The sequence below is a fragment of the Bos javanicus genome, chromosome 4 (genome assembly GCF_032452875.1).
Source record: "Bos javanicus breed banteng chromosome 4, ARS-OSU_banteng_1.0, whole genome shotgun sequence".
NCBI lineage: Eukaryota > Metazoa > Chordata > Mammalia > Artiodactyla > Bovidae > Bos > Bos javanicus.
In genome coordinates, this window is record NC_083871.1 from 15,836,020 (window position 1) to 15,849,371 (window position 13,352).

Here is a 13,352-nt window from a genome sequence, read left to right on the forward strand (position 1 = left end):
TAGAAATCTTTATAGTGACTATCTTTGTTTGCTAATAAAATATGTAGCAATAAACTACAGTATTTGTCGTAAAGATATTTCCTTTCAAAAACCTTTGGTCAGTCCACTTATCATCATTATTATACTTTTTTATAAAAATAGCTAGCATTTATTGTGGAGAAGGCAATGGCACCCCACTCCAGTACTTTTGCATAGAAAATCCCATGGACAGAGGAGCCTGGTGGGCTGCAGTCCATGGGGTCGCTAGAGTCGGACACGACTGAGCGACTTCACTTTCCCTTTTCACTTTCATGCATTGGAGAAGGAAATGGCAACCCGCTCCAGTGTTCTTGCTTGGAGAATCCCAGGGACGGGGGAGCCTGGTGGGCTGCTGTCTATGGGGTCGCACAGAGTTGGACACGACTAAAGTGACACAGCAGCAGCAGCAGCAGTAGCATTTATTGGGTACTTGAATATTGCAGGCCCTTTGCAAATATCCTCTCATTTAAACAACATAATAACTCTAAAAAATGGGCATCATTGTTTCCCTTTTACAGTGGAGGATCATGAGGCTCAGAAAGCAGCTGTTAAGTCTCAAAGCCAGGATTAAAGCACCTTTTACCTAATCTCCAGTATCTATCATGGGGCTTCCCAGGTAGCACTAGTGGTAAAGAACCCACTTGTCAATGCAGTAGGTGTAAGAGATGCGGGTTCAATCCCTGGGTCAGGAGGATCCCCTGGAAAAGAACATGGCAACCCACTCTAGTATTCTTGCCTGGAGAATCCCATGGACAAGGAGCCTGGTGGGCTACAGTCCACAGGGTCTCAGAGTCTGACACAACTGAGCAACTTAGCACTCAGTATCTATCAGGTTGTATCACCATGGAAACATTTTTAAAAAAGATACCAGAAAGATAGGAAAACATGAATACTGTCCATACTTACTTTAGTAGGTGATTTTTCAAGTTTCCTTAAAAGATGTGCACAATCCCTATTCTCACTGCAGCACTATTTACAACAGTCAGGGCATGAAAGCAACCTTAATGTCTACTGACAGAAGAATGGCTAAAGAAGATGCGGTACAAATACACAATGGAACAGTACTCCTCCATAAAAAAAGAAATAATGCCATTTGCAGCAACATGGATGAACCTAGAGACTGTCATACTGTCATACTGAGTGAAGTCAGAGAAAGACAAATATATGATATCACTTACATGTAGAATTTAAAAAGAGGCTACAAATGAATTTAGCTACAAAACAGAAATAGAGTTACAGATGAAGAAAATGAACGTATGGTTACTGGGGGGTATGGGGAGGTTAAACTGGAAGATCGGGATTGACACACTACTATTAATATCTATGAAATAAATAAGGACCTATTGTACAGCACAGGGAGTTCAATACTCTGTAATGGTCTTTATGGGAAGAGTGAATATATGTATTAAACATATATATGTGTGTGTGTGTGTGTGTACATATAGTGATGGTTTAGTTGCTAAGTCATGTCTGACTCTTGTGACCCCATGAACTGCAGACCACCAAGCTCCTCTGCCCATGGGATTTCCCAGACCAGAACACTGGAGTGTGTCATGTATAACAGATTCATTTTTCTGTACACCTGAATTAATACAACATTGAAAATCAACTGCTGCTGCTAAGTCACTTCAGTCATTTCCAACTCTGTGTGACCCTATAGACGGCAGCCCACCAGGCTCCCCCGTCCCTGGGATTCTCCAGGCAAGAACACTGGAGTGGGTTGCCATTGCCTTCTCCAATGCATGAAAGTGAAAAGTGAAAGTGAAAGTGAAGTCGTGTCCGACTCTTCTCGACCCCATGGACTACAGCCTACCAGGCTCCTCTGCCCATGGGATTTTCCAGGCAAGAGTACTGGAGTGGGGTGCCATTGTATGCAAATACCTTGATGTTTACCCTAAGGCAAAGACAGTTATAAAGAAGCCTGGCATACTGAAAGTATTTCAGAATTCTACCTCTGATTAAATATAAACAACCCAAAGCTTCAGTAATTGTCCAAATCACACTGAACAGCATGATGAAATGATTATGGGTTCATCTGTGATAACTGACAGCACTGGCTCCTTGGATCTATTTCTCCTTATTTCTCATGTGGAGCACCGAGGTTAATGCTTGAAGAGGTGACTCCAGGTAAACAGAAGTCATTCACAATTGTATTATCTATGAACCAGAGACATTTAAAAAGAAGCTTGAATTTCTAGAGGGTTGAGAAATAGCTCTCCTCTTGCTTTAGGTTTTGTCATAGGCTGAGTTCCATATATAGCTTATTAGGGAGTGCTTTTGAGGTCAGTGCCTGTGAAATAGAAAAAAAGAAATAAGACTGGACAGAAGGAGAAACTATACCATGACGCAATCTTAACAGAGGCCTTAGTCAATCCGGCGGGGAACTCTGACGACAGAACGGCTCTAGACAACATTATATGTTGAGGTTGGGAGGCTGGGCTTTTATACCCCTGTGCTAATCAGTCACCGGATGTGGGTGCCCTGAAAGAAGGCATGATCTTGACTTGAGGCAGGTACCTGCATCTGAGGCAATTCTCTGAGAGGGCTGACACCTGATGGCTATCTGTTGGCAGCACTCCCAATAGCTGGGGGAATAAGCCTTTCAGTCCTGAAGGAAGACCAAAGCAATGCACACCATGCCCACCTCAGGTGTGCTGCCTTTGATCACACGCACAGTGTTGTTTTTATTATTTAAGACGTCTAGAGTGGGTCACCATAAAACGCCCCAGGAATGCCCCAGCTTGGTGAGGATTAACCTTGCCTGTCAACTCTATTGGGCACTTAGGTATTTCCTTTAGACCAGAGACATTCACTAGAAGGACCAAACAGTGTCTAAGAAGTTACAACTTAGTCAGGCTGCTGTTTTTCTGTGAGCAGGACAAGAAGTCACAGTAATCAGTTAGAAAAAATGACCAGATACCTGAAAGACAGCAGCCGGGTCAAGACAGAGAGACCAGGTTGTGCCCACTCATCTGTGTAAGAGGATGGGCAACCCTTGTACAAGCGGATCTGGGACTAAATAAAGATCTTCTATGGGCTGCATTTAGTCAAAAGGCTGTAGTTTGCTGACACCTCATTTAAAAGATCAATGTTAAAAACATAGGTAAAACGTAGGTAGAGTCAAGGAATCTGAATGGTTTCATTTGCATTCAACACCAGAAGATTTTTATCTGTGACCTTGGGCAAGATCCTAAAACTCCCTGTGTCTCAGTATCTTCATCTATTAAATTAACATAATAATAGTGCCTGAGTTATAGGGTTAGGAGTATGTGAGAGTGCAAGTTCAACACTTGTTTGGCATGTATCAAGTTCAGCAAGTAATTTTTGGAATTGTTATTATTGTTATATTTATTACCATATCAAGTTTAGTATTTACGTTAAGCCACTATTAGCCTAAATTTTGGAGGCAGAAAAATAAGAAAACAGTTCATGTGAGTGGTTAAAATTTTAAAACAATAATCAAGAGAAAAGTTGTATGAGGATTCTTTGTACTATTCTTGCAACTTTGTAAAATCTGAAATTACACCAAAATAAAAATTGGAAAGACTTTGACCTACTTTGCTGGGATTATTTGGGATAGAAGTAGGCATCTAGGAGACTTGATTATTTTTATGCTGCTTCAGTTCAGTTCAGTCGCTCAGTCGCGTCCGACTCTTTGCGACCCCATGAATCGTAACACGCCAGGCCTCCCTATCCATCACCAACTCCCGGAGTTCACTCAAACTCACGTCCATCGGGTCGGTGATGCCATCCAGCCATCTCATCCTCTGTCGTCCCCTCCTCCTCCTGTCCCCTTCTCCTCCTGCCCCAGCGTCAGAGTCTTTTCCAATGAGTCAACTCTTCGCATGAGGTGGCCAAAAAGTTTTATGTAATTCCACTCATTTTATCCCTTTAGTTGTTTGTCTATGTTTTCTATTAGTTCTTTGAGCATGTTTCAGGACAGTGGTTTTAAAATCTCTGTCCAGTAATTCCAATGTCTGGACTTCCTCAGAGATCAGTTCAGTTCAGTCGCTCAGTCATGTCTGACTCTTTGCAACACCACGGACTGCAGAACACCAGGCTGCCCTGTCAGTCACAAACTCCCAGAGCTTGCTCACACTCATGTCCATCAAGTGGGTGATGCCATCCAACCTTCTCATCCTCTGTGGTTCCCTTCTCTTCCTGCCTTCAGTCTTTCTACCAATTTATTTCATTCCTTAGAAATAGCCATACTTTCCTGTTTCTTTGTATGTTTTATTTATTTATTTTTTTAATGAAAACAGGAAATTTTACTATTGTAGTATGTACTTGGGACTTCCCTGGTGGCTAGAGGGTAAGGAATCCGCCTGCAATGCAGGAGAGCTGGGTTCAATCCCTGGGTTGGGAAGATCCCCCGGAGAAGGCAAGGCTACCCACTCCAGTATTCTTGCCTGGAGAATTCCACGGTCAGAGGAGCCTGGGAGGCTACAGTTCAGGGGGTCACAAAGAGTTGGATACAACTGAGCAACTTCCACTCACTCACAGTATGTACTTGGAAGGAAGGTTCTCTCCTTTTCACAAGGCTTGCTACTTTTTGGTTGCTGAAAGGCTGTAGCAGTCAGATTATTCAATGCTGATCCCAAACTATTAAAAGACTATATTCTTTGTCAATGTGGTCACTGAAGTCTGTTTCTTAGCTTGTGTTCAGCTAGTGTTTTGATAGAAATGTCTTTGAACGCTGGGAACCTCCGAGTCTTGGCAAATTGGCACTGATCTTCAACTTGCCAGGCTTGCACTGTGCCCAAGGATGAGCCCAAGAAAAAGCTGAGGGTCTTCTCGGGTGTTTTTTGAGCATGTGTCTTATCCAGGGCACATACATGGTTTTCTAAATTCCCCCATTTACAAAGTTGCTTTTATTTTTAACAACGTTTAAAAAATATTTATTTTTATTTATTTGGCTGTGCTGGGTCTTAGTTATAGCATGTAGGATCTTTAATCTTGGTTGCAGTATGTGGGATTTAGTTCCCTGACCAGAGATCCAACCCAAGCCCCCTGCATTGGGAATGAGGAGCCTTAGCCCCTGGATCACTAGGGAAGTCCCCATAGTTGCTTTTAAATGTCCTAATTTCCCAAAGAAACTCTCCCCAGCTTTTACCGTAGCCAATCCACTATATGTTTCAACTATAATTTCTGACCCAAGTGTCTGAAGATTTTTCATTTGGCTTGCAGTATTTTCAAGCTTTCTCCTGAGTTCTGAGTGGAAGACCAAGCGTCGTCCTTTAGGCTGCTCCCTGTATTACTCTGCTTGGGCTGCTATAACAAAATAGCACAGCCTGGATGCCTTAGATAACAGACACTTCTCATAGTTCTGGAGGCTGGAAAGTCCAAAATCAAGGTTCCTGTCAATTCAGTTTGTCTTCTTACTGTGTCCTCACATGATGAGGAGACAGGCAGACAGCTTTGGAGTCCCTTATTCTTACAAAGGTACTAGCATACAGGATGACAGTCTCACTGTTATTACTTCATTTAACCTCTACCATGGGGTTCCCAGGTGGTGCAATGGCAAAGAATCCACCTGACAGTACAGGAGATGCAAGAGATGCGGGTTCGATCCCTGAGTCAGGAAGATCCCCTGGAGGAGGAAATGGCAACCCACTCCAGTTTTCTTGCCTGGAAAACCTCATGGACAGAGGAGCCTGGCGGGCTATAGTCCATGGGGTCGAGAAGAGTCGGACAGGACTGCGTGCGTACACATACGTGAAGGGGCAGTGGTAGTGGAAGGACAAATAAACCACCACAAAACCTTCCTATTATTTTGAAGTGCCTCTTTCTTGATTCAGTGCTCATGTGGTGGCTGTAAATGTTCAACTGCTTTCTAAAGCTGTCACAAAACTGATGGTTTCTGCTTATTTTTCAATGTTCTGTGGAAGAATGGGAGTGGGAAGCTTCCTACTCTGCCATTTTGCTCTTTTCACTCAAAAGACTGAAATTTTGCATGCTTTTCAAAGATTTATGTTTTCCTCAGGCCAAAGCTTTCAAAAGGCTTTTTACTTATAAATGAAAAGAATGATTCAGATCACTCTTAAATGAAGTGATGAAATGTGTTTTAAAGAATGGAAAAATTATCCACTCAAACTAACTTAACAACAAAAACGTGTAACTTAATATAAGAATACAATGTTGGTATTCTTGGATCTCAAGAGCAATTGGGCCATTAGTGGGATGGAGGTCATGGGAAATCTGAGAAGCTAGAAAATGAGTCTCCTCCCTTTCTTTCTCTGTCTCTGTGACAGCACCAAAGCTCAGGGTCGTTTCTCAGATAGTCTGCTTCATTTCTCTCTCCATCTGTAATGGGTTCCCCTAACTTGGGTTCACATGTTTGGGTTAGAAGCCCCCGTTTGTGTTGTAGTTTCAGTGTTCAATACAGAGCAACTAAAACTTCTCTTCCAATTCCAAATCCTCAGAGGAAAGGATCTGATTGAGTCAGATTCCTTCAAGGATCAAACTCTATCCAATCAAGAAGGGACAAGGGTCCTATAGTGTGTGTGTGTATATATATGCATGGTTAGAGAGACCAAACCTCTAAATGGGAATCGGAGGAAAAGCAAGAGAGTTCTTCTCAATGGATGATGGGCAGAAACCCAACAAAGTATCTATCCAACCCATTCCTAGATCTAAAAACCTTTAAATACAACTTAAGAGAAAGAAGAAAAAAAATTGTGCCACTTTACATAGCTAAAAATTGTCAGTTTTTTACACTAACAGAGGTAATGAACACATTTATAAATAATGTACTGCTTAGGGATTTTAAAGCATCACCTACTTCATTTACAACAAATGTTTTCTGCTTTTGTTGAGCCACCAGGGAAAATAATTAAGGCATATTCTGATGCTTATTCCAGGGAACTAGAGCAACACAGGATAACCCCAGGGAGCCCAATCTTCTAAGCTGAGACTATTTCTCCGGTTCCTCAGTGCACACGTGGCAGACTCTGCTTTCAAGCTAATAACTTGTGAGTCATGCTGAGTCCTCTTCCCTTGAGGTTAAAAGTATTTCCTAGACTTTGCTTTTTTCCTTATCTCCTCCTCTATTCTCCACCTTTATCCCCTTCACATGTCAGTCAATTCAGAAAATAACACTAGCCTTTCCAACTGTCTCAAAATCTTGGTTGATTTTGTGCACATGTAGCTGCAAGGAATAAAAACTGTTTGGAAAATGTTCTCTTGGGTTCCACAGAATGAAAATACTGTGTCCTAGCAGGAATTTTTAATGAAATGAGAAGCTCCATTGAAAAGCATGCTGTCTCCAGAGGAGGAAGCTCTGTCTCTTTTTTCTTGGGTTCTTCTCCCTATTCAAGTTAATAAAGATGGTAGGTAGTTGGGGTCATCTACAACCAAAAATACTCTGCTATCTAGTTGAGTCTGTAGTTTCATCTAATTTACAGTTATAGCTGAATAGCAGAAAACACAACAAACCTGGAAGTTTGGACAATTCACCATTACATTATCAAGACTTGAATCTTACACTTAAGTCTTGTCTTACTCATCCTCATATATTTACCTCTGGACTTAGCCACATCACCAAATTGTGCATTGTCTGTAATTGTATAATGTCTACCTCTGATGTTCCATTTTATAATGCTTTCCCTTTTGTGCCCAAGGCCTCCTCTCTGAAAGAGAAAGACATGTTTTCTACTATTTATTTTCTTGCTGTTGGGTGCAATTTTGCTCTAGAATAAAAGCTTAGACTCAAACTAAATTATTGGTTAAATGTATGTTTATTACTAAGTATGTTTAACTACCACTGTTACCATAAAGAGGGACACACACCCAACCACAATTACAAATTAATTCTTGAAAAGAGAAAGGAGCCAGTCATAATTATGTATTCTTTTTAACCCGCAATAAAATTTCAACAAGGTAATAAAATGAGATCTGACATATAATAACTTACCATCCTGCTATACTCTTAAATCCTAACTTCTTACTATGAACAATACTAATATTTTACAAAGTGTTAGTCACTCAGTCGTGTCCAACACTTTGCGACCCCATGGACTGTAGCCTGCCAGGCTCCTCTGTCCGTGGAATTCGCCAGGCAAGAATACTGGAGTGGGTAGCCATTCCCTTCTCCAGGGATCTTCCTGACCCACGGATTGAAATGCTATCTCTTGCATTGCAGGTGGATTCTTTACCATCTGAGCCACCAGTAAAAGTAGTTATTACTTCTTAAAAGAAAAGTTTTCATGGTACACACTCCTAAAATATTTAACTTATGAATCTAATGCAATTAAAAGAATGATATAATCCCTGTCACATATAATCCCACTGACTACCTTTTGAGGCCAGTCAGGATTACTTTCTCCAATTTATCAATAGGAAAGTTGAGATTTAGAGGGCTTTGATAACTTGCTACTCAGCTAATTACTGAGAACCTTAACTGAAAAAGAACAGATTGTTCCTAAACCAGAAGAGAAGGTTGCACAGAAGAAAAAGATATCCCAGAAGAAATTGAAGAAACAAAAACTTATGGCCCAGGAACAAATGGTGCAAAAAATAAATGCAAATAATAGTAAAAAAAAAAAAACAAAACTGGGAGCATCATTCACATCTCAAGAGTTCTACTGCACTATTCATTATATGTTTCTTCCAGGACTGTCATTGTTCAGATTTCAATAAGATTCACAACTCATCTCCCTGTGATCATGTCAGAAAAGCCTTACACAATACAGGTGTCAGGGGTCAAAAATAATACAAGCATGGTATGTTACCCTTTAAGTGAAAAAGATACTACATTATACTTCATTCAGTTGTTTTACTCATTCAAAACAACAAATAATCAAATACCTAGATTGTGCTAGGTAGGCTCCACTATATCCAGCTTTTTAGTAGTTACTTTTGCTGCACATGGCTTACAACAACAAACATTTATTATTTTACACTTCCTGCAGACTTGAATTTGGGAGTGGCTAAACTAAGTGATTCTGGCTCATGGACTCTCTTCAGGTACAATAATGATACTGACAAAGGATGTAGTTATCTGAAGGCTTGGCTAGGCTGAAGGGATCTGCTCTCAAATTCACTCACATGGCTGTTTTCAGGAGTTCTCAGTTCCTCACTGAATATTGGCTGGAAGCCTTAGTTATTCACAACATGGGCCTCTCTCTAAGTTGCTGAGTGTCCTTACGACATGACAATTACCTTTCCCCAGTGAGCAATCCCAGAGAGAGCAAGAAGAAAGCTGGCACATATATAGTCTCCACTTAGAAGTCACATTACAACATTTCTACATTCTCTTTATGAGAACAAGTCACTAAGTACAGTCCAAACTCTAGGTGAGGGGAATTAAGCTCAATTTTTGAAAGAAGAAGTATCAAAGAACTTGTGAACATATTTTAAAACTACTATACCAGTAGTTTTAATTTAATTTATAATTCAATTCAATTTATATTAAATTCTAAATAATTTAATCTATAGTTTTAGAAGTTTAGTTGCTCAATTGTGTCTGACTCTCTGCGACCCCATGGACTGTAGCCTACCAGGATCCTCCGTCCATGGGACTTTTCAGGCAAAAGTACTGGAGTGGGTTGCCATTTCCTTCTCCAGAGGATGTTCCTGACCCAGGGATCGACTCCAGGTCTTCCACACTGTAGGCAGACGCTTCTACCGTCTGAGCCATCAAGGAAGTCCATTTAATCTATACATTATTATATAAATATAATTTATAGAATGTAATCTAATTATTACTAAAGAGTTGTTAATCTAATTGTAATATTTGGATATTTAAAGGAAAACTAAGTTTATTAGAGAGTGGGTTTTTGTTGTTGCTTGTTTCCATTTTGTGTTCCCATTTTCATCTTACCCTGTTTATTAAAAAATTCTACCTATAGTGCTAAATAATGACTTTTCCTATCTTTTTATGCCAATTAGGAATTTTATTCAGTGCTTATAACAAAAACAACAAAAGCCTTAAAGAGAACGGATTTATTTTCCTTCACATAACAACAAACCCCTTCATATAACAACAAACCCAGAAGTGAGCAGACCAGGGCTGATAAGCTGACCCTTCAAAGCAATCACAAACCAGTTCCTCTGGCTATGCTATTATTTTGTTACTGTGGTTGAAATAGGGCTGCTCCACATCTAGCATCATATCACTGTTCCAGGTAAGATAAAGGACAGGTATAGGTCCAATGGCTAACAGGAAATTTCTTCCGTAAAACTTTGAGCCTCTCCTAGCAACATCTGCTTTCATTCTGCTGACAGGTCACATGGGAAAACATGGCTTATAGGAGCCTGCGTAAACAAGTATTTTTAACTGGACACAGTCACCCTGAAAAACAGTCAGAGTTCTGCAAGTAATAGAGAAAGGATTTTGTATAGAATCAAATCAACTATCAGTCTCTATCACCTTGCTCCAAGGAGCTGTGACACACATTACTGAAACACACCCAGATAGATAAACATACCGTTCAAGGTTAATCTGTGTTTCAAATGGGAGAATATGGTCATTTTGTGTCTCACATATAAATTATATTTTTCAAAGTAACCACAACTTTCTTTTTTTCTAGTTGATAATGAAGAAAAATTGGCTGACATTAATGTCACTTCAAGGAATTTATTCAAGAAGACAGCAGTACAGTTGTGCAAAGGTACATGCATTAAGAAACTCATCACAGAGTTGTTTAAAATAGTAAACATTTGGGGAAAAAACCAGAAATGAATCAATAGAATACAGGTTAGATAAACAGTGGTACATCCACTTCACACTATGCAACTTTTAAAAATGATGTTATTCATGATATATTGTTCATGAAAAAAGAACTGTGTACAAAATAAAATCCAGTGTATCATACACTGTATTTCTATACATTTATATATTTTTATTCTTAGAGACGTCTGGAGTATAACATGAATTTTTAAAAATTGTTATCTCTGAATTATGGCATTTGGAAATTTTTTATATTTGTTTCAATAAGTGTACATTGCTTTCATGAAAATAATAGCTATTTTCAATAATACCTAGAAGGGTAGGAGGGGCCTGATTTGATCTGGTAGTTCTATCAACATATCTTCTTGCCACTAAGAAAATTATCTTAGACATGCTGTAGCTGAGCTTACCCTTGGAAGGGTTTCCTATATTTGCTCACTGGAAAAAGATTATTCCTTATTCCTTATAAATTTTAATAAAATTAAAATAAGAATCCTGAGGCATTTTGTTGTATTTTGCTTTCTATTTGGTACACTTTGACCTCGAAGGGTCTCTTTTCCCTGTCTCACAGTGGCTGTGGAAGGCAAAGGGGGTGAGGCTGAGCAATAATTACATACAAGTTGGGGAAGAGAGAAGAGATGGAGGTGAGGATCCAACAGAGCACTAACCTGGATATCACATACTTGCACTTCTCTTCCAAAACAGGCTTCTCAGTTTACCTTTCTGACCTCAGTTTTCTCATCTGAAAAAATGAGAGGTTTGGATAAGAATCTAGATGTTTTAAAGTTCTTCCCGAAGATTCTTTCGGATCTATTAATGATATATCCTGGTAAACTACACTAAAGCTGAATCTAAACAAATAAAAAGGGAACAAGGACTTCCCTGGTGGCTCAGACGGTAAAGCGTCTGTCTACAATGAGGGAGACCCGGGTTCAATCTCTGGGTTGGGAAGATCCCCTGGAGAAGGAAATGGCAATCTACTCCAGTACTATTGCCTGGAAAATCCCATGGACAGAGGAGCCTGGTAGGCTACAGTCCATGGGATCGCAAAGAGTCGGACAAGACTGAGCGACTTCACTTTCAACAACAATACTTTAGTTACATTGTTTACTATTCCTCTCCGGCGTGGTAAGTAACTTGCCAAGGTTACACAGCTAATAGGTGGCGGGAATCAAGATTCCAGCCCAGAGGCCAAGGCACTAAAGAACTGCCTAGGAAGCAGGGTAGTTTTCTCACCCTCAAACTAGGCTTTGTTAGATAACACCAGTAAAGTCAAGACTTGATCTTACCTCCTGACTGCTGTGGGACTGCCTCAATCGCTTGAGCGCTCCTAGCTCTATAATCCAAAAACAGTTTTCTGATACAAAGTCCCTTTGCCAAGTAAAGGTGAGACGGTGAGGTTTTGGAGAGCTCCGAAGAAACTCTTCCGGCCCACTGCCTGACAGCAGTGAAGTAATTACGGAACCAAAGACCATGTGTGCCTTCAGGAGGCTTTGTGGTATAATTAATTGGGTTCTCAGCCCCTGCTCATTCACATACCTGGTTACCCAACACTCGTTTGCGTACCTCATCTTGCGTATTTCCTCTCCTTAAGGCCAGAGAGGTACTGAGTTAAGAGAATCGGGAGGAGGGGATAACAGGGGTAAAAAGAACGGTTTAAAAGCAGGCTAGAGGCCATAAGACTCCTGAAAGGGAAGAGCCTGTTTCTTGGACAAAGGTCCCAAAGGTATTCGCAGCCCTGGTCCCTGATGTTTCACTGCTTTGGGCCCTCTCAAGATCCGGAAGCTAATGCAAGACCCTATAGCACCGCGATGAAGGTGGAGGCCGCCACGGAGGTGCCGCAAGTGGGCTGTGACTACCCCTCATAGAAGATCCGACTTCCCAGACCCCTTCGCACAAGGGCGGGGCGTGAGCTCAGCCGCCAATCCCCGCGCCCGCACGTCGCCGTAGCCCCGCCCCACCCTGCCCCCTCTCGCTCCGCCCTTCCCTGGGGCTGGTGCGGCGGCGATGACGTCAGCGCTAGGGGACCCCTGGGTGGCGGCTGCGCCGTCGGCGGCCCGCGGCCGGAACGCGCTGCGGGGAGGGGCGGAGCGAGCGGGCGGGAGCTTGCGCTGGGCCCGCCTCGGCCGCCGCCGCCGCCGCTGCCGGGGAATAATCTGGGCGGCAGCGGGCGGCCCCGGCCAGCAGCCACGAGCCACTTCTGCGGCTGCCGAGCAGAGCGAAGGTCGCCGGTCTCGTGTCGTCCCCCTCTCCGCCCCCCAGGAGGGGCGAGAGGGAGCCGAAGCTGATGTCAGGTACGGCCGGCGGAGGCGCCCTCAGGCTGTAGGTCCAAGGTCTCGGGTCCCCTCGCCCTTCCCTCTGGGAGAGTGAATGTAGGGGGAGCGTGGAGGGTGGAACCCCACCCCTGGGGCCGCCAAACAGGTGTCTCGGAGTCGCTGCCCAGTCTGGGGACGTGCGGGCTCCTGAGGGAGGCGCGGGGCACTTCCTGCTCCCGGCGTCTCCGCGAGCTGCCAGTGGGGCCGCCTGCCCGCCGGGCCGCTATTTTGTTGACTTGTAACCTCCTGTTAGTCGCAGGTCCTTCCCTTCGCTCTCTGGTGCCCCTCGCCTCTTCGCGCGCCGCCTGCCGTCGGGTGGCGACGGTGAGGCGCGGGCTGCGCTCCGGACC

At 42.5% G+C, this 13,352-nt stretch overlaps 2 protein-coding genes across 4 annotated transcripts in view; one reads left to right on the plus strand and one right to left on the minus strand.

Moving 5' to 3' along the window:
- ASNS (asparagine synthetase (glutamine-hydrolyzing)) overlaps nucleotides 1–12,524 on the minus strand; it is a 149,593-nt gene extending 137,069 nt beyond the window's left edge. The window contains exons 1-2 of the mRNA XM_061413520.1: nucleotides 12,227–12,524; nucleotides 11,352–11,429 (exon numbers count right to left, since the gene is read on the minus strand). The gene's annotated coding sequence lies outside the window, so the exon portion shown is untranslated. The remainder of the gene's footprint in view (nucleotides 1–11,351; nucleotides 11,430–12,226) is intronic.
- A 91-nt stretch (nucleotides 12,525–12,615) lies between these two features.
- C1GALT1 (core 1 synthase, glycoprotein-N-acetylgalactosamine 3-beta-galactosyltransferase 1) overlaps nucleotides 12,616–13,352 on the plus strand; it is a 44,370-nt gene continuing 43,633 nt past the window's right edge. The window contains exon 1 of one of the 3 annotated variants that reach the window (XM_061413524.1): nucleotides 12,616–12,981. In XM_061413524.1, coding sequence (XP_061269508.1) covers nucleotides 12,695–12,981 — 287 coding nt within the window. In that variant the 5' untranslated portion in view covers nucleotides 12,616–12,694. The remainder of the gene's footprint in view (nucleotides 12,982–13,352) is intronic. The other 2 variants (XM_061413521.1, XM_061413522.1) reach the window with 2 other exon arrangements.